Source organism: Hipposideros armiger, unplaced genomic scaffold, assembly GCF_001890085.2.
Source record: "Hipposideros armiger isolate ML-2016 unplaced genomic scaffold, ASM189008v1 scaffold_74, whole genome shotgun sequence".
Taxonomy (NCBI): Eukaryota; Metazoa; Chordata; class Mammalia; order Chiroptera; family Hipposideridae; genus Hipposideros; species Hipposideros armiger.
In genome coordinates this window covers 235874-263510 of record NW_017731424.1, presented here as the reverse complement: position 1 = coordinate 263510, position 27637 = coordinate 235874, and the positions used below count along the sequence as shown (strand labels likewise).

Sequence of the window (27637 nt, the reverse complement as noted above, 5' to 3'; positions counted from 1 at the left end):
ATGCTCAGCTTTTCGACAGACAACTATGGCTAAAAGGTTCATGACTTGGTTTAACATGAGAAGTACCGGCTTTTTAAATATTTTTTTCCTTACTACATTCAGCAAACATTTTACTAAGCCAGCCACTGTGCTGATAGTGGGAATGGAATGGTGAAGAAGTCACATTTGGGCTCTGCCCTTTGAAGCTCACTGTCTAGAGCAGCGGTTCTCAACCTTCCTAATGCTGCGACCCCTTAATACAGTTCCTCATGTTGTGGTGACACCCAACCATAAAATTATTTTCATCGCTACTCTGTAACTTTAATTTTGCTACTGTTATGAATTGTAATGTAAGTATCTTTTTGTTTTCCAATGGTCTTAGGCAACCCCTGTGAAAGGGTCATTCAACCCCTAAAGGGGTCGCGACCCACAGGTTGAGAACCACTGGTCTAGAGCTTTAAAGTGAATTTACTTGATATATTTCATTCCAAAAGAAATATATATGCCTTGTAAAAGTACAAACAATTTTCAGATGTGTAAAGCAGGCATTGAAAGTTTCTCCCTCCTCTCCTACTCCCACTTGTCCCTTTAAAAAACAAAAACAAAAACAAAAACACGATCACCTATTAGCTGACTTGTGTAGGGGATTAAAGGAAAGACATAACAGGTGAATAGACAATAATGTGATTTTTAATCATATGAAGTTGTGAAGATTAAATGAATAATGTATGTAAATTGCTTAATAAAGTGCTCGATAAATATTAATACACTGTTTTCCTTCTCTCTCTCTCTTTTTTTTTTTACCCTCTAACTGTTAACTACTTCCATCACTGGGGAAAACTGGTAAATAGAAGAAGAGATTATTTGGGTTGTTAGGAGCGTGGGCTTTTACTTTAGTCAGACCTGGGTTTAAATCCTGGTTTTACCACTTAGCATGTGTCCTTGGACAAGTTGCTTAATTCCTCTGAGCTTCAGTTACCTTATTACTACAGATGGGATAATAGTATCTACTTGACAGTGTTGTTCTCAGGATTAGAGAATATAATATAGTAAAATGATTACCACCGTAAGTATCACATAGTGTTGAGTAAATTTGGGCTACTCGTAACAGAAGCGTTTAACTCCTAGGATTGATGTAAGGATTAAAATAATGCATATAAAATATTTATTAGAGTACCTGGCATAAGATAAGTTCTTGATAAATATTAGCTACTATTATTAGTATGAATGGATTTTAAAGCCGTAATGAAATATTAAAAACTGAAGTACAGGACTAAATGTTTGTACCTCATTGGGGCAAGGGTAAAGGGACTGAAGATTGTGTAAAAGTTGTGAGTGAGATCACAGCAATCATTGCTTCTAAAACTGTTTTACTATCGAATTCAGAAATTGCCTTTAACTTTTTAATAAAAACCCCCGCACACTTTCCCTTTGCTTCAGTGTCAGTTGAGGAGATACTGTGAGATTGGTTAATCGGCATGGATGTTTTTGTCGTTAATTTTTGTAGATGTTCATTGAACAAAACAAGCTAAAGCGACAAAGCCACCTCCTCCTGCAGAGCTCTGCTCCTGACCAGCAGCTTCTGAAAGCTTTAGAGGAAAATGCAAAACTCACCCAGCAACTCGAGCAAGAGAAAATTCAGCATCAACAAAAGGTAACAGATTTTCTTCTGGAGTCTTTATTTTTAGGGAAACTTTTATTTTTTTTTAATTTCCTTTGGTTTTTTATTAGTTTCAGGTGTACAAAAATAATGCAATAGTTATACTTTTCACCCCTCACAAAGTGACAACACCCCTCCCCCAATCCACCGCCCCACTCCTCCCCCATATCATAAATATCTATTACAATTCCATTGACTCCACTCGCCACGCTATACTCCACATCCCATAACTAAACTATACATATATAAAATTATAGTTGACATACAATATTATACAACATCAGCTTCAGGTGTACAGTGTAGTGGTCAAGCCTCTACATCGTCCATGAAGTGGTCTCCCTAAAAAGCCGTGTCTATCTGACGTCCTACAAAATGTTTACAACATTATTGATTATGTTCCCCAAACTGTCTTTTATATCCCATCTCTGTGGCAATATTGTAGTTATCAATTTATGCTAATCTTCCCCCCTTATCCCTCATCCCTACCCCCCTCCCATCTAGCAACCATATAGCAAAGATATGTAGTTTTTCCTATATATCTCGGAGACTATTTCTGTTTACTTTGCTCATTTATTCAGTTCTTTAGATTCAACATATAAGTGAGATCATATAGTATTTGTCTTTCTCCAACTGACTTATTTCACTTAGCATAGTGTTCTCTAGGTACACCCATATCATTGCAAATGGTAAGATTTCATTCTTCTTTATAGCTGAGTAATACTCCATTGTATAAATATACCACAGTTTCTTATCATCTCTTCTCTTCTCTCTATCTCTCTTAAAATGAAGAGTCAGTCTGGTCACCTTGAGTTCCACATTTTGCCTTACTAAGTTGCCAAGTCACCTTATAGAAAAAAATAACTACCAAATGAACTTAATTTAGTACCCAACTGAAATTTATAGCACCCTATTGTAGACTGACCTTTAAACTGTCCCAAAGATCGGAAGAAGTGACGAAAAGAAATACAACTCAAAAAGAGCTTGTACAATGCATATAATGCACCCTTTGGAAATTTGTGAGTTGATGGCATTTTTTAGAGACTGCCTACCTTAGGAGAGTGTTTGTCTCAAAGAGCTTGTTGAAGGGAATAGGTTTTATTCCAAGAGGGGGGAAAAATCCATGTTGGTAGTAGTTGTTTGCTTAGAGAAAATTTCTGACTTTGTACACTTGCACAAATGTGTATGTTTAAAGACTTAAGTGGTTATTTCAGTTTGTTGGAGTGGAGCTATTCCAGCTGATGTGGCCTCCCTCCATGTGCTAGGCAGAAAGGATAGTTAGCGTGGAAGGGAAGGTGAGAAAGAGGAGGCAGAGGAGGTGAAGAGGTGTAAACAAAGGTTCGACGTTAAAAAAGCCACTTAAGATTACGCCAATATTTATACTACTTACAGTGTACCTTGTTTGTGAAGGAAAGACTGTTAGCTGCTATTTATTATTGCCTGTCGAATTCTCTTTAAGCAACAATATTGACATTTAATCCTGGGAAGTTTGTGAAGTCTTTACAAAGTTGGCAGTGAGGAAGAGTTGATTTTTTTCTTTTCCCTTCATAAGAAACGTTGGTATGTGTGTAGAGAACCTCTAGATGAATTGTGGTTGCCCCTGGGAAAGAGGACTAGGGAAAAAGATGGGATGGAAAGAATTTCTTTTTCTTTTCCCCCCATATGCTGGAATTTCCATATTGAATAAAGACAGAATAAAAAATGTTTTCTTTAAAATTTAGCTTATGCTAGAATTTTTTGGCACTGAAAAGTCCTATTTCTTGTAGTTAACTCATTTAGTAAATAACACGTGCCTAGAACCTACTGAATTGAACTAAGGTATGGGACTAATTAAACTGTTGTGTGTGTACTTCATTGGGGAGGGGAAAGGAACTAAATATTAAATAAAAGGCATGAGTGAAATTACAGCGATTGGTACTTCTAATACTGTTATACTGTATAGTTATTTTGTATAATCTTTCATGTGTGTGGTTTACAATAATTCTTACCTGCCTGTAAGTTCCCTTGCAGATTCAGCAACCTTTTAAACACACTGTATTGTTTTTATGATTATAAAGATAACATATGCTGCTTCTAATAAACTAATTTAAAAAATATAGAAAAAGTTAAAGAAGAAAATTAGGAATCCTTTGGTGCATGTCCCACTGCTTTATAAATATATAATTTTATGAATATAGTTTAAATGGAATCATAGCATGAATACTGTTCTATAACCTGATTTTTTTTTCAATTGATAATACATCGTCTCATGTCAGTGTATGTATAGTGAGCTATATGATTTTAAATGGTTGCGTAGTATTTCATTTAAGAACACACCAGAATTTATTAAATCAGTAATATTGGTGGACACTTACTTCCTATTTTTCTCTTTTACAAAGAACACTTTAGTAAATATTCAAACACTGGTCATACTATTTCTTTAAAACAAATTCTAAAAGTAGCATTACCAAATTAAAGAACATTTCCTTTTTTTTTTTAAGGTTTTTGATACTTGTTACCAAATTGTACCCCCAAGGGTCTTTTTAATACTACCTGAATTTTTCTCTTGAAATTGGGTATGAAAGTATTCATTTGTTTCAAATGAATTTTTTTGGTTATGATTGATTTTACTCTTTTGACTCATATTTAAAAATTAAATTATCTGGGACATAAGTCTCCGGTAAACTTATATAGAACCAAATAGCTGATAATGACTTGAAGTATTATCTGTATCCCAGAATTTTCATAGTGTTTAAGATGGATTGGAACCTCTTTGGCATGAAGTGCAAAGTAAAAGGGAAACCTTTATTTTTTCCCTTTATTTTTCTTGACACGCAGGAAAAACTATATCACCCCATAAAGTCTGTTTATAACTTATAGGTCAAAGAATTGAAAGAGCAACTAGAAAATGAAACGCTCCACAAAGAGATACACAACCTCAAACAGCAACTGGAACTGCTAGAAGAAGATAAAAAAGAATTGGAATTGAAATACCAGAATTCAGAGGAGAAAGCCAGAAATTTAAAGCATTCCGGTAAAAGCACTGAGTAGGCTCCTATGTCTTCTTATTGACCTGTGCATCTCCCATTCCCAGTACGAAACCTGGCGTATAGTTCGTCCGCCACGTTTACTGAATGCTGCCTAGAGAAATATGTCAGGATTTGTCTTTACAGTCCTTCATTTCTCACTATTCCAGTTTACTATAATGGCCTCCAGAATCAAACAATTCATAAATATTTAGACTTCTCTTTTGGAGCCAGAGCCTTTATGAGCATCACACACAGAATTAAGAGATAAAAATACCGTTAATATGGAAATACCAAAATTTCAGCATTTCTCAGGGCTTCAGTGATGAGTGTTCGTTAGGTACTTATTTTAACTTTGTTCATTTTGGGGTGAAGTTTTAAAAAGGAATTAAGCTTTTTAGATTTATACCACCTTCATCTTTGGTGCCTAATTATACACATGAAATAATACTTACAATACCACACCTAACAATAAAATGGGCAACAATATACGTATTAAATGGAAAACTTTTAAAACACCAGGGGATACTTAAATCAAAGGATTTATTCATTCAGTTCTAGAAAGCTTAACAGGAACGTGTGAGTTGGATTACTACACAGGGGTAAGTAATAAGTTTCTGTTGGAAGGTAGGTAATTTAAGGAGGCAAGTCATTCCCTTTATAACAGCTTCAATATTCACTTCAGATATTTCTGGTTAATTTTATACTAGAATTTTGAAATCTGTACAGAAGAACCAAGTTGGCTTTCTTCCTTTAAAAAATATTCAATGCTTTCTAATCCACAATGAAAATTAATTACACTTTATTTTTTAAAAGTTGATCTAAAATTAAGAAATATTCCATTCCTTTAGTGAATATCAGGGTAGCCTGTAGTGAAAACTGCCCTATCTTTGCTACAAACCAAGGGGGCAGACGCTAGAGATTTTGAACGTTTTATTTAGGTTCTGCTGTGTGTGCACCCAGCCATACCCTAGGGTACTATAAGAAACATAGAAGAAAAGAAATCATGCCTTTTGTCTTTGAGGAACTCATAGTCCCTTTGGGGATAGTCAGGTGCATATAGAATACCTAGAGAATTCTCCTGTCAGAGAGCTTAGCCCATGCTGTTTAAGTATTGAGAGTTAAAAACAGATGGGCAGATCATTGAGGGGTACAGGCAGTCATGGAATGTGGAATAGCTATGGAGAGAGAAAGAGAGCTCTCCCTGAGTGCAAACAATATTCGTACCTAGGCCCATTGGAGCCCATAGGAGAGGCATTTCCATCTGTGAGATAAATTTAAATTGTGCTCCTTGAAGTAAGGAACTGTGTCTGGAACAGCACCAAGCTCGGGCCCTTTCACATTGTCGATGCTTGTAAATAATTGTTTCATTAATGACTTCAATAAATCGAATGAATAAATTATATTTCAGAATGCTCGAATGAATAAATTATATTTCAGAATGCTCTTCGAAAGAGCAAAAAGTTTCTGAGTTACAGACATTGGAGAGCCTGAGTCTGGTTAACATCAAGAACATTAGGATTTGCAGTTTTTGAATGAAATTAAGTGGAGGAGGAAAGTATGCTATTAAAATTCAGTGCTAAATGTCATCTTTAAAATTAATTCTTGGTTTATAACACTTTAAAAGTCAAGTATTAACAATTTCTTAGTGTTTGAGTCATATATATTCCATTGTTAACAAATATTTCTTCAACCTACTCAATCCTTCCTTCCCACCCATCCAGCCATTGTCTTGAATTCATTTTTTTATTTTCCATAGTTGTATATACAGCAAAAAAGATGGTAACGTTTTCTTGAAACATATGTAAAGCCTCTCTTGCATTCGTAATAATAGGCTGGACGGTGATAAGTTTAAAAAGTTCTGCAGTTTCAGATGGAAATTTCTAACTTTGCCTTGGTAAGAAGAACGCGAGTTTGAGAGAGGATATGTTTTTTCCTTTGCGTGTGTGAAGTTGCTTGTTTCAGCTCTCTTCTGAATCTGTGATCTCTGTGCAGTGGATGAACTCCAGAAACGGGTGAACCAGTCCGAGAACTCCGTACCTCCGCCACCTCCACCTCCACCTCCGCTGCCCCCTCCTCCTCCCAACCCCATCCGGTAAGCGCCGCCAGGAAGACCCGCTGCGTGCAGTGCAGCGTGGTTACGCGTCAGACAACTGGAAGTTATATTAGTGGGGGTTTTTTTGTTTTGTTTTTTTTTTTAATACTGGCTTAGATTGCATCATTAGAAGGATGGTAAAAAGTATGAAAGATACCAGCTGGTGTTTCTGAGAATTTTCTAAAGACCAGTGTGTTATTTTCTTTCTTGTAATAGAAAAAGGGCCAAAAAAAGAAAAAGAAAAAAAAAAAAAAGAAAACACTTGACAAGGGCATCCTTGAGGCCTACAAGTGTTCTTCTGTTGTAGAAGGCAGATTCCATGTGGAAATTCCAAACCCAGGAGCTAGACACTCAACAAATTGCCTTTGATCCTTCAGTTTTAAACTTTCAGTCAATGACATCAGGGTTTCCTTTAACTGGAAGACCAAGGAATTTAGAGCTTATCTAGAATGTTTTCATCTTTTTTTTTCCTCTCACTAATTTGAATTTAAAAGCTCTGGTTAGTTCAGTGATTGTAAAAATAAAAGCACTAACCTAAACGAAAACAACAGTACTAATTGTTATAAACTAGTAATTAAACTAAAAGTACTAATTATTTTTTTATCCCTAACCTTATATTCAAACCTATAATAACGCTGAGAGAGGAACCTTCCATAGGAAGACGAAATCGTTTTTAGATTCTTGTGACAGGAAGTCATATATGCAGACAAGAATTCACTTTTTTCTGAAGCCTAAGGTGACTTGATGGTATTGAGTGCCTGAATGGAGCACACATGCACCCTAGGAGACTGAGTCAGATTTTGCCTTCTTTGTGCCTTTTCATTCCAGCATGCAGAATTACGTAAGATAATCAATCCACTTGCGGTGGTGACAATTTACCTCATCCTGTCATGATGTTAGCTGCTTCTGTATAATTTATACTTTGAACAAATGGAATTTAAAATTTTGCTAGATTTTTACCTTTCATTAACTCATGTGATTTGTTTAATCCTTTCACACAGAGAGGCCATTTATTCAAACTCCTACCTTTGCTGATCCATCTGAATAGAATGTGTAGCATGTTCCTCCCACACGACTATGAAAATGGGACTTTGCCTTTTAAAAACATTCTCATTAGTTTTCCTTACTGAGTGGGATATGACATAATCTACTTTAAGCCACTGAAGTACTTAAAGCAAAATAATTTTTACACGTGATCGATCCAAGAGTCAATTGAAAGAATTTCAAGTATTTAAAATTCTTTCTCTCCTGGGTTGCTAAATCTGTAGGAGAGATTGTGAATTTGACATTTAAAGTAGAAAATTCATCACTTTGATCTTTCTCTAAGGTGTGGAGTTTTGAGCTGATAAGAAAGGTCACTTCTGCCTATGAGGAGGGAGAACTATTAAAAAGCGATTATAGTCTTGCTGTTGGCCTTTAATTTTTAGTCTCAGAAATCTTGAGAGCCCTTAGAATTAAAAGTAAAGTATAGCCTAACTAGAGTATTTTTTCAAAGAGCACTTTACAGCTATGTTGAGGAATGAATGTAGGCTTCAGACTATATGTCTAAAGCATGCATTCTTTTATAAGGCCCTTTAAAGAAAACTTTCACTGAAAACATGAATGATTTTTATTCTAAGGTGAAATTAAAAACTATAAGACAAAATTTCTCAGTAGAAAGATATTTTTTTCTTGGTAAGGAGTACATTCTTGTCAAAGAAATGTATTTGCATATGTATTGAGTTTCAGTGGAGTTTGAACCCACGAATCAAGGTTTTCCATCTTTGTTCCTGAGCCATTTGTTTTACCTGATGTGCATCACGGATAGAAATGAAAGTGGAAAAAAAAAAAAGACTAAGGTCTGTGGCTTTTTAAAGTGGCTTTATTGCTTGTCTGTCCTTTCCTGCTCTTCTGACCTAGAGCATGGGGGGAAAGAGGGAGGAGAGGAAGAAGGCATACTTTGGTCATTTCATACTTGTGGTGGTGGAGTTCGGACAGGTCCTGGGCAAGTGTGGCTCATGGGGGAAGGGTAGGTTGTGTTAGTGTTACCGGAGAGCAGACCCTCCTCGGTGCGGTGTCCAGGTTCTTGGGCATCTTGAGCAAACAATTGGACGAGACACAGAAATACAGCGGTGAAAGAGCAGTTTATTAGTGAAAGTACACTCCAAAGAGATAGTAGCGGGCCTGAGCAACAGAGTGGCTCAAAAGGCACTGACTGGTGAGGACTTGGGAGTTTTTATTTCCTTCTCTTCTAGAATGGGCTACTCCTCTCTAATTGTGGGGTGGCTTGATTGATACCTGTGATTGACAGTGGCTAATGGTCATGGTAAACAAGGGCAAGTTTGGGCAGTTAGGGGAAGTCTTTTGGGAAGTTATTTTCTGTAGGCCAGGTTGGACGTGCAGGAATGTTACCTGACGTATCCAGGCGTCTCGGAGACCCAATTCCTGTCTCTAACTGCCTGCCTCATGTCCTCCTTGAGAGACGTGATTCCCATAAATCTCTATGGGAAGTTGAGGGACAGGAGATCTCTTCTGTATCTGCTTCCTGCTGAATGTGGCCGTTGTCCCTACCTATTGAGGATCCACGGGACTTTCACCCTATCTGATCTTAGATGAAGTCAAGGGGCCTCAGGATCCGCCTGGGGGACCATGTTGACCTCTTTGGTCGGGAGGTACTGGCAGTCCTGCTGGGGCATCATTTGTATCCCATTGGCCCCTGGATGAGGAGAGAGAGATTTTAGTTAAAAGTGTTGGCCCAAGAAGCAGGATTCAAAGCCATTGACGCAGGGTGACTGCGTGATGAAAAATGTGTTGAGCTTCATGGAACTTGGCCTTTCTTCTGGTTTAACGGGTCATTCAGTTATTGTTCACCTGGGAGCTGGGCCTGGAAAGAACGCTGTTAACCATAGTCAACAGACATTAATCACAAGCTTTAGGGTAATTATCTAAAGCAGGGGGCAGGAGATTTCTATGATTCAGGTTAAAAACAACCTATTGTTTATGATTAAGAAACTGATTTGAAAAATGATTATGACCAGGGGCTACAGAACCAAAACACTAGGGAAAAGGAAATTTAGAGGTTTTTTTTTAATAGTGAGCAGCCCTTTCGTTTGGCTGGTATCATTAGTGTATTAGAGTTTTCCAGAGAAACGGAACCAAGATGGTGTGTGTGTGTGTGTATATATATATATAAAATGAGTGTATGTATACATACAGACATAACATACATACACATACATCATACACATATACATAAGCAGAGATTTATTCTAAGGAACTGATTCACATTATTATGGATGCTGACAAGTCCCAGGCTCTGCAGGGTGAGTCAGCAAGCCGGAGACTCAGGACAGCTGGTGGTATAGTTTCTGTCTGATGGTCAGCACCTCAAGATCCAGAAGAGGCAGTGTTTCAGTTTGAATCTGAAGGCAGGAAAAAAACAGATGTCCTAGTTTCAAGGCAGTGAGGCAGGAGGAATTCTCTCTCACTTGAGGGAGGGGTCACCCTTCTGTTCTATTCTGGCTTTCAACTGATGGGATGAGGCCCACTCACTTTAGGGAAGGCAATCTGCTTTACTCAGATTGCCAGTTTAAATGTTAATCTCATCCAAAACCCTCTCAGAAACACCCAGAATCATGTTTGACCATGTATATGAGTACCCTGTGACCCAGTCAAGTTGACTCATCAAATTAAACATCACAGGGTGGCATGACGAACACTTTAAGAATTCCAAGGTGAATATTCTTCATTGAATTGTTCTGTCTTTGGGGGACACGTGCTTGAAGCTTTTATCTATGTAATTGATAAAAGTGGCTGTGAAATGGGGTGATTTTAGACAGCGGTTTGGATTATTGGTTGCAGATGTGTCACCTGGTCTTCTCATGTGTCCTGTGAGACCCACTCTGTTTATTTTCTGTGGTCTATGCCCCATCTTGACAGATGGCTTATTTTTAATATTATATATGATTTTCTCTGGGTACCATATCAACCTCCAACTTATACTTCTATTCAGAACTTTTAAAGGTAGCGCTTTCATCTACTTCGGTGGTTTGCAGTGATGACCATATATATTCTTATTTTATTTATGTAAATATATACAAATATTCAAGTAGTACAAATAACTTCCTGCTTTGTAATCTTGATGTACACCAATACACACTCTGAAAATCTCCCCTGAGAACCAGAGGAGGGGTCATTGTAGAGTGACGTGAGAGAAGGAGAGCCTCTGCTTTGTGACAACCCCCCTCCCCCACCAGTGCCACCCGGCTATGAAGTGTCTGCCAGCAGACCTTGACTAGTCCTGCCTTGAGTTGACAGAATAGAAAAAAGTGAGCAAATAATCTTTGCGTTGTTTCATTCTTCCTGATTTCTCAAATAAAATGTGCTTATTTTAAAGTTCTTTGTGAATTAGAATTTGTAACTTTTGTGAAAATAATCTAATTCCATTTTGGGCTACTATGAGCCCAAAGAAGACAAATTAGATGAAGTCTGAAGCCCAGAGATGGCTTGTTGCTCAGTTGGTGAGTCCGGGAAGCTTCACAGGGTAGAGCAGGATGAGGCGCTGCATTTTTAGTGTGCATTGTGGGAGATGGTCTGTGCATTTGGGAATCTTAAGAAAAGGCACATAAGAGAGGGATTAATAATATAACCAAAGGTAGAAGTGAGAAGTAAAAAAAAAAAAAAAAATCTAAAAATCACAGTAATTAAGAAGCATTGGGTTGTTCTGTCCTGAGCAAGTGTTACTGTGTATCCAGTTGCCCCTTTTCCTAGAGGCAACGCTATGCCTTTCCTGTCCTCCATTGCTGGCTTCCCAGCTTGTCTTTCTCAGGACTGTATTTTGTGAAATCCAGTTTACCATACTGAGGACATTTGTAATATAGTTGAAAGAATTCAAGAATTGTTGATTCTTTTGTGTGTTTTCTCTGTAAACTTTTTCCAGGTGAATGATAACATTGTAGAAATGTATACAAACTTATGTATCATTTAAACATAATACAAAGTGAGCATTCATATAATCACTGTCTAAATCAAGAAATAGAACATTGCTGGTACCCTCGTCTTTTACTTTTATCCTTTTTTTAAAGGAAAGTGTTTTGTTTTGTTTTTAAGCTGAGCCATCCTGCCACTTGTTGGCAGCTCAGCGGCTACTCAGCGGCTGCTCAGCTCGGGCCGGGAATTGAGCCGCTGTTTCTCAGAGCTCACACTCTTGAGCGAGCTCTTAACCAACCTAGCCACTCGGCCTCTATATCTCTAAATTATAGGGACACACACACACACACACACACACACACACACACACCCCTAAAGTAGAGGGATTTAAAGCGCACACGCACACGCACACAATGTGTGTGTGTGTGTGTGTGTGTGTGTGTGTGGCGTGCTTTTTAAAAACGATATAGTTGGAATTTTGCTGTATTCATTTGTGTCTTGTTCTTTTCACTCTATTTTGTAATATTCAAGTTATTTTGTGTAGCTAAAGTTCATTCATATTCATTGATAATCCATTTTATGAATGTCCAAAATGTTTGTCCATCGTGGCACTGATAGTCATTGAGTTATTATCAGTTCAGGGAAATCATGGAAATTCTACATGGACATTCTTGTACATGTATCCTGGTGCTTGTATTTCTGTAAGATACACAGAAGTGGAATTATTGGCTCATAGACTACGTGTATCTTCAGCTCCACTGGATAATACTAAACTGTTTTCTAAAGTGGTACTGTCAATTTATACACCTTCTTCAGTTGGAGAACTCCTGTTATTCCACAAATCCACTAACACTTGATATAATCAGATGTAAAATTTCTTGCTTATTTGATGAGTGTGTAGTAATATCTCAGTGTGGGTTTCATTTGTATTTTCCTGATAACTAATGAAGTCAGGTACCTTTTGGGTATGTGTATGGGCAATTTGGACATTGTCTTTTATGGAGTTTTAAAGGTTTTGTTCATGCTTCTGTTTCTTTTTTTCTCATCGTATCTGCTTTTTCTCATTAATTTATAGAATTTCTTTTTATTCTTTATGGTGTCTTTTACTATATGGAGGTTTTAAAATTATAATGTCAAATTTATCATGATTTGGATTTTATACAGATTTTAAAAATATGGACCAGGGAAACAGTGGCCTAAGTCTGTTTTATCCCTTAAATATGTGGTCAGTGTTGTGCAGATTCACATGTTTTTCTGCCCATATTTCACAAACAGCTATTTACCAAAAACATCCCCTGATTCTCTCATCCTTCCCTCTCCCTCAAAGGTATTACTAAGAAAGCTATTTCTGAATTTTACATATGGACATTGAAATTTTTTCTGTATCTCTTTTACTTTGTAAATGTCTATGCATTGTATTAATAATTACAGTGGTCCCCATATTCCAGTAATTTGTTTGTTTTCACACATAGAGGGCTGAGACACTTTTCTATGCCTTAAAATGATGAAACATTTACTAATTTATTAAAAGTGGAAATTCTACTTAAATTCTAGTTGTACATTCATGCACCGAGAGAAGAGTTGGATTTTACTGATCATTTAGAATCGATACATGTTGTTTCTTGGGTCATCAGGCATCCAGTAATCTCCTGTCGATCTTTTTCTTTCTCCCAAAGATCCCTCATGTCCATGATCCGGAAGCGATCCCACCCCAGTGGCAGTGGTGCTAAGAAAGAAAAGGCAGCTCAACCAGAAACAGGTAATTCTCACCCTCATTGCTTTACGTTCAGTGACTGATGGTCGATAATTTTCACCAGTTCACATTTGCTGAGTTCTTTGACTCTGAACAAATTATCACAGGAGAAATGAGAACTTCCCAGCTATAAGAATGAACCAGGTAACAGTCATTGCCTTCACGTACCTTATTGTCTAGAGCAGGGAAACCCGGGCACGTGTCCCTGTACTGAAGTATGCTGGGAAATGAGTTTTCATGAAGGGACGAGGTACTTTGGGTGTAAAGGAAAGAGAGGGAGTAATTCCAAATGCGGGTCTTTGGGGAAGGGCTTTTTAGGGTTGATAGCAAATGAACTGGGACTTTATCAGGCACCTACCATGTACTACAGTGCTGTGCTCTGGAGGTACACGGCACAGGAGTTACATTTGAATGGGGGGAGACAGGAAGTAAAGAGGTAATCACCCAATTAAATATATAATTATTTCAGTACAGTATTTGATCAGTGGAGGAGGAGTACAAGTCTAAGTGGTTGTGGGGTTGAACCGCTGGTGTCAGAAAGTGATGGTTAAGTTAAGAGCTTGCTCGAGAGTGCGAGCTCTGAGCAACAGTGGTTTGATGCCCGGCCCGAGCTGAGCTGCCGCTGAGCTGCCAACAGGCGGCAGGATGGCTCAGCTAAAAAAAAAAGAAAAAAAGAAAGTGATGGTTAAGCTGTGCTGTTGTGGATTTAGAAAGTCAAGGTGAGGGTATTTAGGATAAAGATAGTTCACAGAGAGGGGCAGCAGATTCAAAGGTCCAAAGTGGGGAAGGACGCTGGCATATTAGGAAACTGAAGGAAAGTTGGTATGACTGGAACTTAGGTCTGATAGGTAGACAGGAGCCAGATGCTGGGGGCTGTGGTCAAGGTTTTGAAATTTACCCTAAGGGCAGTAGAAATTTTAAGTAAGGGTGTAACATGGTGAGATTCATCTTATAAAAAACATAGCACCTGCTGCTGTGAGAGAACAGAACAGACTGTAAAGGAATGAGAATGGATGAAGGGAGACTTACAGTCATTCAGATGAATGTTGATTGATGGTGGTTCCAACAAGGGTGGTAGCAGCTGAGATAGACATGGGAAAATTCAGGAACTGTTCAGGGAGGTAAAATTCACAAGACTGTGATTCATTGGAGAGGGAGGGAGGTGTTGAGGACAATATAAAGAGGTGGCAATGGAGGGGAGAAGGGCTTTCCTGTTGAGCAGGGGCCCCGGGTGGCCAGGCACAGTCAGCTCAGAGCCGTGGGCAGTTTGGTGTGCAGCCACGGTGAGAGCAAAAGCTTACAGTGCTGGGGCAGGTCTTGGGCCTTTGTGCCTGAGAACTGGGGAACCCACTTTAAATTCAACAATGTTTGCCCAACACCTGTTAGTTGTGACGAAGCGTGGTAGATTTGCCTGGTTCAAGCCCAGACTCGTCTAAACTTCTTGGCCCCCTTTTCCTGCCTCCAGGTTTCATTGCTCCAGCCCAGACGTTTTCATATCGTTGGCAGTGAGGCGACTCAGGTCCAATCATGTGTCTGACGTTCTGTGCCTCTCTCTGCATCAGCGTAGAACCCAGACGCTCTCATAGTCTGCATATACACAGTGGTGTGCTTTTACTTCAGCCTCATGTCTCATTACGCCTGTCCCACTGGGGAAACCAGCTTCCACAGGTCCAGGGGTTCCCTCAGGTGGAGATGGAGTTGGAGAGAGAGAGAGAGAGAGAGAGACTGAGACAGAGTTTTTCACTTGTGTTACTGTAAGGAATTAATGCCCCAGCCCCCAGCCTCTGCTCGGATGTCCCAGTTATGTCCACATCTCCCGCCCTCCCACCAGCAGATCACACACTTGGAGGGTGTACCCCTTTCTGCAGCCTCTCACAGCTTTCATGCATATAGAAGGAACCCAAGTTTAGATTTAGAGTGTTCTTTCTTAGCCAGAGCCTCGCAGCCCCATTACAGACGAAAGCTGTTTCATTTCCTCCGTATGAACTGCCTTTCTTTGCCCGCCTCCTGTAGCCCTTTGGACTCGATTCCTCTGCATAGTCATGTAGCTCAGAGGCAAACCTTGCTTTGCACAAGGTATTGGAGGATTCAGAAAAAGGCCTGCCCTTGGTGATTTGCAGGACCATCCCGCTTCTGTGTTCCTGGCTATACACCTTCCCTGACACTGTAATTAAAATTCTGTGTGTTCCGATCTTATTTTGGGATAATTGGTAAGTCTTGGAGGGTTAGGAGGGCAGTCAGAACAAAATGATTTTCCCTTCTAAGTCAATTACATTATTAGCGTGTCAACCTCAACAGCACCCTTAAATTTAAAAACAGTGTTCTAGAACTGATTAACCCCTGATGTTAGAAACCATACAGTTTTCTTTAGGAAAATAATGTTTCATTTACTGTTCATGAAATGGTGTGATATTGTCTCCCTCATTTTGAGCTATTGGAGCTATTGGATTGTACCTTTGGGAATCTAAGTAGAGTTATGACACAGAAGTTGCTCATGAGACTTTAAACTGGAACCACCCTAAAATCATACTGCCTCAAATGATACGGACCACAGCCACAACGTGCCTGGAGCCTCAATGGTGACGTAGTTATTACTTATAGTGTCTTGTTAATAGTTCACACTAAAAAATTGTTTTTGAATGAGTACATCAATAATAATTAAATGCATAGTGAATGAATGTAGAACATCAAACACTGCGGTTATCTGTGACACTTTGGAGTTTGAATTTATAATGTAGGGACTGCCTTGCTACCCCAGTGTCGTCTTAATGTTAACATGTTACGGTGGTTTGTGCTGTGTACAGTGGTGTGTTTTTCAGAGCTTAGGAATGGAGGAACTTTTGTTGTTAGGTTATGGCTCTTCAAAAACTTGATTGTAGAGAAGGTCTGTGGAATATTTTAGAAGTAGTTTTAATGTCTAAATATGAGAAATCATTAGACTTGGAAGTTAATAATTCTAATTTTGACAAGAATGCATTTATTGGACAGGTTCTGAGATTTCAGAGGTATGCCTGCTGTTTGTCACATGTTTAGGTCATTAATTTGTTGGTGTTTCCTTACCTCAGTTTGCTAATCTGCAGAATGGGGGTAATAGTAGTTCCTGTTTCATAGGGTTGTCGTGAGAAATAATGAGTCTCACAGATGTCAAGCATTTAGAGTAGTACTTAGCACATAGACAATTCCCAAAATGTTAGCTAAAAAAAAAAAATGGACAGGGTACTCACCACCCTCGGAGGGGCAGAAGTCCTCATTTAGCAGGTTCTTGTAATCACTGCAGTTAAGGAAATTATATGACCTAAGGTCATATTCAAAGGTTTTCAACCATAATGTGTTCTTTAGAGATTTTGTACATCATGGTGGCATTTAAAAAAATGTTAGTGAAAGAGAAAAGTAATCCTGTGGCATTTAGACACTCATTGTAGTTTCTTCTAGGTAATAAAAGATTTTATTGAGCAACAAGGTGATGGTTTTGTCTGTGGGTCTTTTTTCTTTAAAGGAACTAACTTATTTTTGAAGTGGGTCTTAAAATTTAAGCCTCAATTAATTACATGTAGCTTTCTGATCCAAGAATGACCTTGAAGCACTCACTCAAAGAACATTTGATTTTATTTTCCCGTGGCAGTTCAATAACATTAGACCTGTTGTCTTCATTTGTCCCTTTTCTTTAATTTCCAGTATCCTGCATATTTCTATTGTTCCCCTGATTACATGCTTCTGTGAGACAATTACCAGCTGCGTGACTGCAGAAAGAATTACAAAACATACCAGGAACTCTCCGTTGGTGATTCTTGCAGATTTATTAGAACCGCTTAATAGTTTAGAAGTTCGTATAGATTGCTTTTTGCTAGTTCAAAAACAAGGCCAGTGAGAGAGAAAGCTTGTGTGGCTAACCTAGCGTTGCCCTCGTATTGTGCCCGAGTAGGGAATCTGATAAGAATGATTTCTTTTCCTTAAGACCAATTAAGCCTTTACATTTGAAAAAGACTGAGAAATTAAAAGCCTGGTTTGTAATCTGTACACAATACAGATAGTGGCACTTCTCTGAATTATCACTATGATTCTGGCAAGCAAAAATAAGAAACTACTTTAAATTCCTGCTATGTTAGATGCAGCAGCAGATTTGAATGGTGTTGACCATAATTCTCCATCTGTCTGCTTTAATTAGTTTTTGTATGGTGCATTTAATTGGGTTTCAGTCATTCCTTACAGCGTGCTAATCTGTTTGTAGGCGGTATTCCTGTTGCCATGCAGCTCTTCCCAAGTCGCACTCAAAATGGCAGCGTTTTTGAAAATCGAATGTTTTTTGAAGGTTGTTTTGTTTTTTTTTAAATACCCAAGAAAAAATTGCATACCCATACCAGGTGCTCGAATGACAGATCTGGATTGTATCTCCCCTGATTGTGAATAAGGTCAGCAAAAGCACCGTGTAGTATATAATAGATACTCAGATATTAAATGAGCGAGTGAGTGAGCAAATGAATGAATTTCTATCCGTGGTCATTTTTCTTGTCTGTCCCCTTGTGGATGTGTGTGAACCACCAGCAGCAGCTGCCCGAGAAGGTGCCGCTTACGGGCACGTAGTTGATCAACCCACAGTTTTGCCTTTTTCATGTACTGGTGGATGAAGGCTGACTTTGGTGCTGGGTTTCCCCACTTTGCCTGGCCAAACATACTCTTTTGACTTCTGGATCTGAAAAAGGCTGTTTAGATACTGAGAAAAATTTAATTCCCAGCATTGCAATGGCTTGTGAGGATGACATGGCGCTATTTGGAGTCAGGACTGTATCAGACCACCTAGGTTATACCATGAATGTGGCAATGATCCCATCGCTGTGGTGCTGTGGCGGTGAGGATAATGGAACCTTCTGGACTCTTGGAGCTGCTCCTCAAGCATGTGTATCAGAGGACTAGCCACCCTGGATTCGTGAACTCCAGCCATGCAGCAGAAAAAGAAGCCATGATTTAGGTCTTAGGGCAAAGCCTGCCACAACTGTTAATTAGCTTGGGGATCTAGCTGTGATTGCCTTCACTTAGAAGTCAGCCTTTTGGGTCCAGTTATTTCTGGTCAAATAGTAAAAATATTCATAATCCTTTAAGCCAAAACTTTACAAGTCAGTCAGTAAGGAGATACTTGTTGAGTGTCCACCATATGCCCCACCACTTGGAGTCTTATTAATTAAAGATGCTAATTGGAAGGCCTTTATGAGATATTTAACCTTAAATGTATTGGCTGCAGCAAGTTAAATGGTGGTGAACACAAGATCTAGAATTGTATTAATAATGATAAGTATTCCAGAAATGGTTCATTGCTTTTGGTCAGGCTCTCTTCTGCGAGAGAGAGAAATTTCACTATTCTGATCAACAGGTTGAAGCTCACCGCTGTTGCACTCATCTCATTGATGCGTGTTGCAACAGATGTATTGTTTTTGCAGCAAAATCATGCAAAGGTTAGACAATAGACAGTTGAAATTTTTAAATTGAATTTAATTGCAGTCATTTTTGAACGTATGTTTTCTTTTAACATCGACAATTTTAAAAGAGTGGAAAAAGGTTTGCTTAAATGTTTCCTTCCCATGTGATTCCTAAACAAAAGATGGCAATTTAAAAATAGATTTTACCTATTTGCTGCTCATCTTTTGACTGAATTTCTTTCAATAAGTAAAAGATCTCTTTGCTCTTTTATTTTCAAGTGGGCGTTTTAATAGTTATTTCTTCTTTGGGCTGATTTCTCTTACATGTGGTATACTATATAAGTTATAAAAATATCTTTGAGACAAAGATGAATGATTATTTGGGGTTAGTTACAAAGTTTGGTTTTTAAAGACTTGTAGAAATTATCTGTGATTATGCTGACAAATGGAACAAAATCCACTTTAATTGTTTAACATGATGAGCCAGGATTGATTTCCAGGCTACAAATTGGACCTTAAAACTTATAACTCTTAATTAAAAAAAAAATTATTATTTTTGTTTTAGCTAAGCCATCCTGCCACCTGTTGGCAGCTCAGCGGCAGCTCAGCTCTGGCTGGGACTCGAACCACTGTTGCTCAGAGCTTGCACTCTTGAGTGAGCTCTTAACCAACTGAGCCACTCGGCCGGCCCTCTATAACTCTTAATTTTTAAAGCAGATCTTTTATTAAACATTTTTTTAATGAAGAATATGTTGCTACCTGATAGCTGTTAACCTTAAATTGTTGGCATTTTGTGACTTTCCTGAAAAGTGACTGTGGCTAATTACATAATGCAATCTTTTGTAGTCACCAAAAACTAGGAAGTAGCTGTTTTCTTGTAACATAAGATGATTTATGTGTGTGCTCTTTGAATAGCTGAAGAAGTCACAGATCTGAAGAGACAAGCAGTTGAAGAGATGATGGATAGAATTAAAAAGGGAGTTCATCTTAGACCAGTTAATCAGACAGCTAGACCGAAGGCAAAGGTATGGAATGACGAAATGCTTTTTCTCTCTCTTGATGTTTTTTTGTGTGTTTTTTTTCCAAATGTAAAATTTTGAAATGCGATGCAAGCTACATCAGGACTTTCAAATCTTAGGCTAAAGCTAATGTGTCATCAAAGCCTTTACTTCCATAACAGTGTGTTTCAGGAGGACTCTGACCCACGGGAGACCTAAAGCAGTGTAGAAATAAGTCCTCTTACCGCAGTGCTGTCATCAGCTCACTGATATGAACTGTTATACCAAACAAACAACAATTATTACACTGTTTCTTTTCTTTAATTCCTGGTTCTTTCGTATAATTTTACAAGTAGTTATTGAATATCTACTATGTATCAGATACTATTTTAGGCACTGGGGATACAGCAGTAAATAGGTGAGGGGAAAATCCTTGCCTACCTGAGGCTTCTATTTTAGTACGTGGGGGAGGGAACGCTGGGGGTGGGGGTGGGTTACATAATCATGGCAGACGAGACCTAAGACAACTTTTGGAAAATGGTGAGATTTATGATTGTGAATTCACTAATTTCACAAACCTCCTCCAGGTCCCTTCAAGGAGAAAATTTTGTATATATGTGTGTGTGTGTGTGTCTTCTAAAGTTGATGACCACAGTGAGCACTAGGAGGTATCGAAGCACCTAGAGTCTAGTTCAGTACTTCTCCCTTCCCTTTGTATATCTGTCCCATTTCAGTAGAACCAATAATAGAATTTTTGACGTTTTCCTTGAAAATGGTTTTTTCCTCCCTGTATAAGGTACCAGCAGATTGGTTCTCCTTTTAAACCAAACTTTATGGTTCTGTCTTACTCTCAAGGATGCCCTCTTCAACTGCTTCGATGTCCCCAAGTATCATGACTGTTTAGCACCAATTTTGCTGGGCTTTTAAAGTTGCCCCTTTGTCACAGGCAGGCAAGAGAGCTGGGCAAGGCAGGATGGGCTGTCTGTGGAAAGGGGTTTGGAAAGACAGAAACCATACTCAGCTCCAAGACTGAAATGGCAAGTTGGGCCAACCATGTTCAGCTGGGAGCGAGTGCTCTGAAAGCAGTTTTCTAAGTCAGGGACAGAATGCAGAACTAGAAGAGAAGCTTAGCGTGTAGGCAGTCTGGCACACCTGTTTCCGGGCTGATGTCTGGTGAGCAAGTGAAGAGCAGTTGGAGTTGGGGGCCTTTGCACTATCCCAGCTTCCCAGCCTTTTTTTCTCCCCAAAATGGGAATGGCGGGGAGACTTACCTGACACACAGGGTTGTCAGGATCAAATGGAATAAAGAGTGAAGACACTTGAACATGTAAGGTCTAAGTGGAACCTTTGAAAAGAATACATTTTTATGATTTTCATGGCCCAAGTATTTTGAAAAGAATAGGCAAAACCAAGCTGTTACTAGAGAGAGACAAAAAAAGCAATGTCATAAAGAAGCAGAAGGAGTTTAGAAAGAAGAATGTTGAAAACTTCTTAAATCCTAAGCAATCAATGCTCCACAGGTACTTTCATTTCCAGAGCATCACTGTGTCCTTTTTCTTTCTTGCCATGACTCTTCCAACAGTTACACATTATTTAATGTCCATTCAAAACCTGGAAGACCACTGAACAAGGACCAGCAGACGAGTGGGTTTTTCGCTGGTCATCATTGAACTATGTAGGTGGAGTGATGAATGGCCTGGTGGATAGCCTTTAAAACAAATGGCCACTGCATGCCTGAGTGCCAGCTTCTCCCCCCAGGACCTGCAGTGCTTTCCTGCCATGTCACAAGGACGAGTGGATGTGGTCCAGGCTTCAAAGGCCTGTGCTCCCAGAGGGCACCTTGAGTGGCATGGCGACACTTTTGAGTATGCGTTTAGCCAGGGTGTTTGTTCAGAAGTCAAGCCTGCTTTGAGAACACGGATTTAACTGCATTTTCTTTCCCCTAAATTCCTTGATATTGCTGGTGGTGCTGGTTTGGCTAAAATTAGTGTCTTTGAGCTTTTGACTGGCACTTACAACTGGCTCTGATGGCATGTATATTTCACAGAAAACCTAGACTGTGGGAGTTAAACGTCTTAGTCCAATTTGTACATGAGCAGGAAACCTCCCTCTCTCACACACTTTTTTTCTCTTATTATTCATTAAAAAAAAATTGGAAAGAGTCTCATTCTTTTCTTGGAGAGGAAAGCATTACAGGCTGCTATGAATCACCTCCCATTTCTTTTTCTTTTCCTTTTTTTTTTTTTTTAAAGATTTTTATTGGGGAATTGGGGAATGGGAACAGCGCTGGGGAATTGGGGGAAGGGGAGCAGACAAGTTGCTGTCCTTTTTGTTCTTCAGTCTAGTTGTGGAGGACGTTGCTTCACTGGCCCAAGTTGGCACCATCATTGCGCTCTTCCCGGGCGAGGCAGATCAGTCGCCGGCTTCTGGATGGCCGTTCACGCTGGCTGCTGGCTACACACGGTAGCCCATGGCAACCCACTGCCGCAGGGACTGCAGCTTACGCCGTCGCCAGCGACTCATAGCAGCCCAGCTCCAGGTTGAGCTGTTGTTCAGCATCTTAGCTGTGGAGGGCAGTGTCACTGGCCCTCATATGTGGGATCCGAAACGGGCCCTGTGGCGTCCCAAGCCAGCTCTTAACCATCGCGTCACTCGGCTGGCCCACCTCCCATTTCTTGATAAGAGAGAAACTAGCCTTTCGTGTTTTCCAGGAATGGAGTCCCGAGGGGCCGTTTCACGGTGTCTCGCAGGGTTCCTCTTCATCTCTAAGGAGGTTTAACAGGGGAGATCAGAGGTCTTTTTGGTTCTTCTTTTTCATGAGGGCCTCATGCCAAATTTTCCCTCCATTAAATCCACAGAGACTGTTAGGTATTATGGGGCAGGTGAATGTTACCCAGAACTTAATTTCAGATCATTTTGTTCATGGCGTAGCTGGAAGAGAACTGAGCTTGTAATCAAGACATGGACTCAAATATAGGCTTCCTCAGTGTGTGGCTTTCCTCATAAGCGAGGTGAAGTGATTGGACCACACACCCTCTGAGGGCTTTTACTTGATACCCAGAGATGCTTTGCTGGTCCCTCTTCCCAACCCGCTCCTGTTGTGTATTCATGACACGAGATGTGCCTGTCCCCTGTCTGCTGGCTCTCGCCTGGAGCTAACAGAGCTGAGAGAGGTTTCCTGCCCTGTCGTTTGCTTTCTGCTCTGCTGCCTTCCTCTTCCTCACTTTCTGGCAGAAGCCTGGCAATGCGAGTGGAGAAAAGTTTATTGTAAAAAATTCGGAGTCATTTGGAATTAAGTCTTTGAAATCTGGTATCTACCAGATCTTTTCTATGTATGATGGTGATACTCTTATCAAAATGATATTTAGAAAATGGTAGCTTGAGACCTTTTTGCTTTGAGTATTACTTCTAATTTTTAATGTAACCGACACTTGGAAGCACTAACATGTCTAATATTTTTTCTAACTAAGACATAGACGTAATTAAAGACATATATAGTCAATATAAGCTACCAACACTTTGCCATGTAAAAATCTTTGTTCAGTATTTTAAAACTGATTTACTCAGGAATTTTTTCTCTTTTTAAAATTGTAGCCAGAACCTCCCAAAGGCTCTGAAAGTGCCGTGAATGAATTAAAAGGAATACTGGTAAGAATAGATCTCAGTTTATTATTTAGTTAATGGGAAAATGAAAGTATATTTTTGAAATCTTATTTTTATGAATAATTGGTTTTGATGTGTTTTGTTTCTGTTTCCAATAAGCATCGTTTCTTTTGATAGTTTACTTGATTGTGTCATGGACTCCTTTGTTGGTATGTTAATGATGTGTCAATACTATGCTGTTTCTATTCTAAAAGAATGGTTACACTTTCACCAAAACCATTTTTTTCAGGTTTTGCCCTCCCACCCATGAATTACAGCTTGAAGATAAAATATCTGGCCAGATGTGAGGATCAGTACATGCTTATTAATAACAGAAATATAGTAGAGTGTCTGACATGGACAGTGCTTAACTTTGGGGCATGAACGTGGAATTCTTGGCACCTACATGTAAATGTGAACCCCTACCCATATATGTTAGTATCAGGGCTGTAAGTCTGCTTTTCCTCACAGTTTAAAAAATTATTTGATGGTAAATTGGAGAATAAAATAAAAGTCCCTTTATGTTACTAATTTCACTTTCTAAAAGTAATTCATATTCTTTGGAGAACACACTTAATGCCCATCTCTAGTTAATATTTCTTCTTTCCAAAATATGAGCTTTTGCCAGCCAGCAGAATAAATGAGTACTGCCCTGTTCAGCAGTTGCTGTCAGAGACAAACGCCTCACACAGAAAATGTTTCAGATACTAAGAGCCCCATTCTCAGATCCTGTTACAGTCTCAACACCAGTGATTATGCACAGTAAGTCAGTAAACATGGGGGCGGAGGTGCGGAACTAATATTCCCATGTTTGTTGTTACTGTGCTAATTATGCATTGCATGTAGACATCCCCATAATTGTGGCAAACAAAATTATTTTCGTCAAGCACAAAACAGTAGACTTAACTCAGAATGGCTTAATTAGTTTGCTTTAGTTTTAGGTGAGTGGAATTAGTACTAGAGAGAGGGATAGCATGGCTCACAGTGGTGGTCTGCCTACAGAGGAAAGTATTAAAACCACTGAAAAAGTATTTGGCTGTTATCTAATGGGTTCTTTGATGAGAAAAATGTTGTGATCCAGTGTTTTGTTAAGGAGAACTCTGTATGAGAGTCCCTTTGGTTGTCTCTGCATTATAATCCTAATTCCTGTTCATGAGGATGTTTCCACAGGTACTGTGAGGTTCAAGAGCAAAGTTCTGATCATCAGTGAAAGAGTAAACTGAGTTTGACTTTTTAAAATTTAGGTTTATTTGAAAAACTAGACATCTGTATGAGATACATATGAATATCCCACTCCGTGATAACGCATGATGGTAGCAAATGTACCGAAATGTAGCGTTGCTCTTAAAGATCATATTCACTGTACAGTCCTAGTTCACTATAATTTTGTGCCACTTTAAGGAGAGAAATTTGTGAAGTAGGTTTTTGTGAAATAATTGACAAATTATAAGAATTGTCAAAATGTCTTTTTTTCCTGCAAATTGCCCTAGTCCTCCGTGCTCTGGATTTAACATTTGATTTCTCTGCCTTATCTGGCATTGATCTATCACAATAGCTGTTATTCGGACACTATTTCTTTGCATGAAATTTTTTTTATAAAGTAGAACTCACAGTGTTCCCCACTACTCTTCTTTGCCAAATGGAAACTCTCTGCTCCCCCCATAGAAGTTCCTTTGAGAACTGATAGATCATTTGTAACTTCCAGTCACTTGATGCCAAGAAACCATACAACTGCTAGTAAGAGAGAGAAAGGAAACCCCTATCAGGTGGGACCATTTTGGTGCTTCTTGCTGGAGTTCAGACTGTTAGGATTATCAGAGTTAGTATCCAACAAAGCACACGACACCAGCCTCACAGTTGTGGTGTGTGAGAAACAAACTTGAAAAGAACACGAAAAGCCTACAGACATTGCCCCATGGTGGAAAGCGAACACCTGTTCCCAGACATGCCACGAAACCGAGAAGCACCCTGTTCAGTTAGATTGTAGAACCGAAACCACGACTAAACTCAGTGTGGGGGTGTTTTTGCTGAAATGAAATGTGACCTGCATTGTGAAGGATATCCACCCTTAGAGATTTGGCCTATTGCTGAAAGTTAGCTCATGGGTGGAGAACAAACCTCTCCCTTGGAAAACCTCACTCTGTTTTGAGATGTATAGTTTTGAAGCCAATTTTTAAAGTCTCCATGTTGACTGAACTCATTTTTCCAAGCCTATTTATACTTAATTTTTAAAGCTGTGTATATTGTAGATTAAAAAAAATACATGTAGTTCAGTTCTCGTAGTCACATAGGGTTTTGAGGTGTTAGAAACCCCTTGAGTCTTCCCAGTGATTTAAAAGTCACTTGAAGTGGAAGTGGCAATTTCTGAAGATTAAATCAATACAAATTAATCTCAAAGTCTCTTTTCAAGTTCAGTTGCCTCACCATCAAAGAAACAAAAACAGCATTTAAAAAAATTTTCTTGTAGGTCTTTCTCGAACATCTTCAGTTTTTGAAAGTATCCAGGAATTGTTGACTAGTGAATTTTGCCACCTGGGAATTAGATTAGTCAGTATTATGAACATTTAACTAACCCAGGGACTAAGATTGTTAAATGATCGAGGTGGTTTGAAGTAGAAATAGAGTGCTGCTTTGGGAATTCGGAGGGCTACGTTCAAGGCCCAGCCCTCTAGAGCCCTACCTTATCGTGGTACCGGGCCCAAACCCTGAGGCTCACTGAGCTTGAATTCCCTTCCCTCTAAAGTGAAGGAATTGTACATATCACAGGGCTTCCTAGGTAATTTCTGATTCTCAAAAATCTATGATTACAATATAAATAGATCATTAAAACAATGTTGGTACTTCATCAGCTGAGCTCCTTGATCATTTCAGTTGAGAGTCCTATGCAGAAACCTTTCTTTCCTCCAGAATTTCCTCCATATTTGAAGTTTACCTATATATGAGCTGGATCAAACCTAACAGTCAGCGAATAGAGAAAAAAGATCGGGATTCAAGGATTAGGACTTAGAAAATGGATTCCTTCAGCATCAGGTGCGATGAGGGGGTAGCACACCAGAGTCAGGAATTTGGGGAAATGATGCTGTAATCTAAATGAAAAGTAGAGAATTTTGCGAAAGATAAATTCTTCAGTAAAAAATATGCTTGCATTAACTCCAGCTATTGGGAAAATCACACAGAATGTCCTTGACATTCAAACAAGGTAGTAGTTTTATGAGTTATTTTAATAATAGTGGCCACAGGTCTTTCAAATATATGTTTACATATGATACAGCTGGTAAAATTTTAAAAATTATAAACACAAATGATTTGGGAATAGTTTTTCTAGCACATATAAAAAATGTACCTAAATTGGCTTAGTTCTGTTTTCTTAACCTTGTCAGTGCCTGTCACACCTTACTATATAACTCTTTGATGAGTAAATATAGATTCGCTTGTTAACAGTTAAATAAACCAAATAATTTTTAAATTATAAAATGGGCTATTACAATGTTACATGTAATGTGATTTTCCTTTGAATATATTTTATGAATATTTGCAATAAATGAAAAGCAGAAACAGCTACTTCCGGTGTGGGATGGGGGATTTTGTATGCTTGATTAAAACATGAGCCTAATCTAAGTACATTACATATCAGTTTTGGTTAGGCATCTGACAGCAAAAGAATATAATCTCCTAATCTTGTTAGTCAAGTTTCTCCCTGACAACAGACTGCTTTTGTATAACTTTATGCAGTTAAGGGGGAAAAAAAACCCTTCCTAAACAAAACAGCATAATAGCCTATATCATGTGAGATCTGTAATTACCTGATTTTACAAACTACATTTTTATTTTATAGGCTAAAGGAGAGACATGAGTTACCATATTTATCCTGTAGGATTCTTAAAATCCTCAGGAAGTTAGCGAGGGGCAGAGAGCAGGATTAAGGCAGACCCACAGTCATCTCGGACATGACAAAGGCTGGCCTGATGGTCAACTTGGATGTACAAAAGCTGCCTTCTGACTCAGGCATGAAATCTGGCAAGTTATACCAGACTTAAGGCTCTGATCAAAAGTTTGTGGTTCTCCTGGCTTTTTTTTCTCCCCAAGTCTGTGCCACAGCTGAGGAGGACTATTTCAAAGAAATAGTGGGCATTTCTTATGAAAAAAAGTAGACCACTTGTAATGGTGGGGTGCTAAATCCTTACATATA

The 27637-nt window shown here is 38.9% G+C and overlaps 1 protein-coding gene across 6 annotated transcripts in view; it reads left to right on the top strand.

The window, feature by feature from the left end:
- The window catches only part of SHTN1 (shootin 1), a 95665-nt gene that overhangs the window by 47925 nt on the left and 20103 nt on the right, over window positions 1–27637 (top strand). For 5 of the 6 annotated variants that reach the window (XM_019642980.1, XM_019642976.1, XM_019642978.1 and 2 more), the window contains 6 exons: window positions 1487–1633; window positions 4496–4649; window positions 6637–6736; window positions 13321–13403; window positions 19724–19833; window positions 23401–23454. In XM_019642980.1, the coding sequence (XP_019498525.1) occupies window positions 1487–1633; window positions 4496–4649; window positions 6637–6736; window positions 13321–13403; window positions 19724–19833; window positions 23401–23454 (648 nt within the window). Of the gene's footprint in view, window positions 1–1486; window positions 1634–4495; window positions 4650–6636; window positions 6737–13320; window positions 13404–19723; window positions 19834–23400; window positions 23455–23698; window positions 23913–27637 lie in introns of those variants that run through there. The other variant, XM_019642979.1, reaches the window with a different exon arrangement.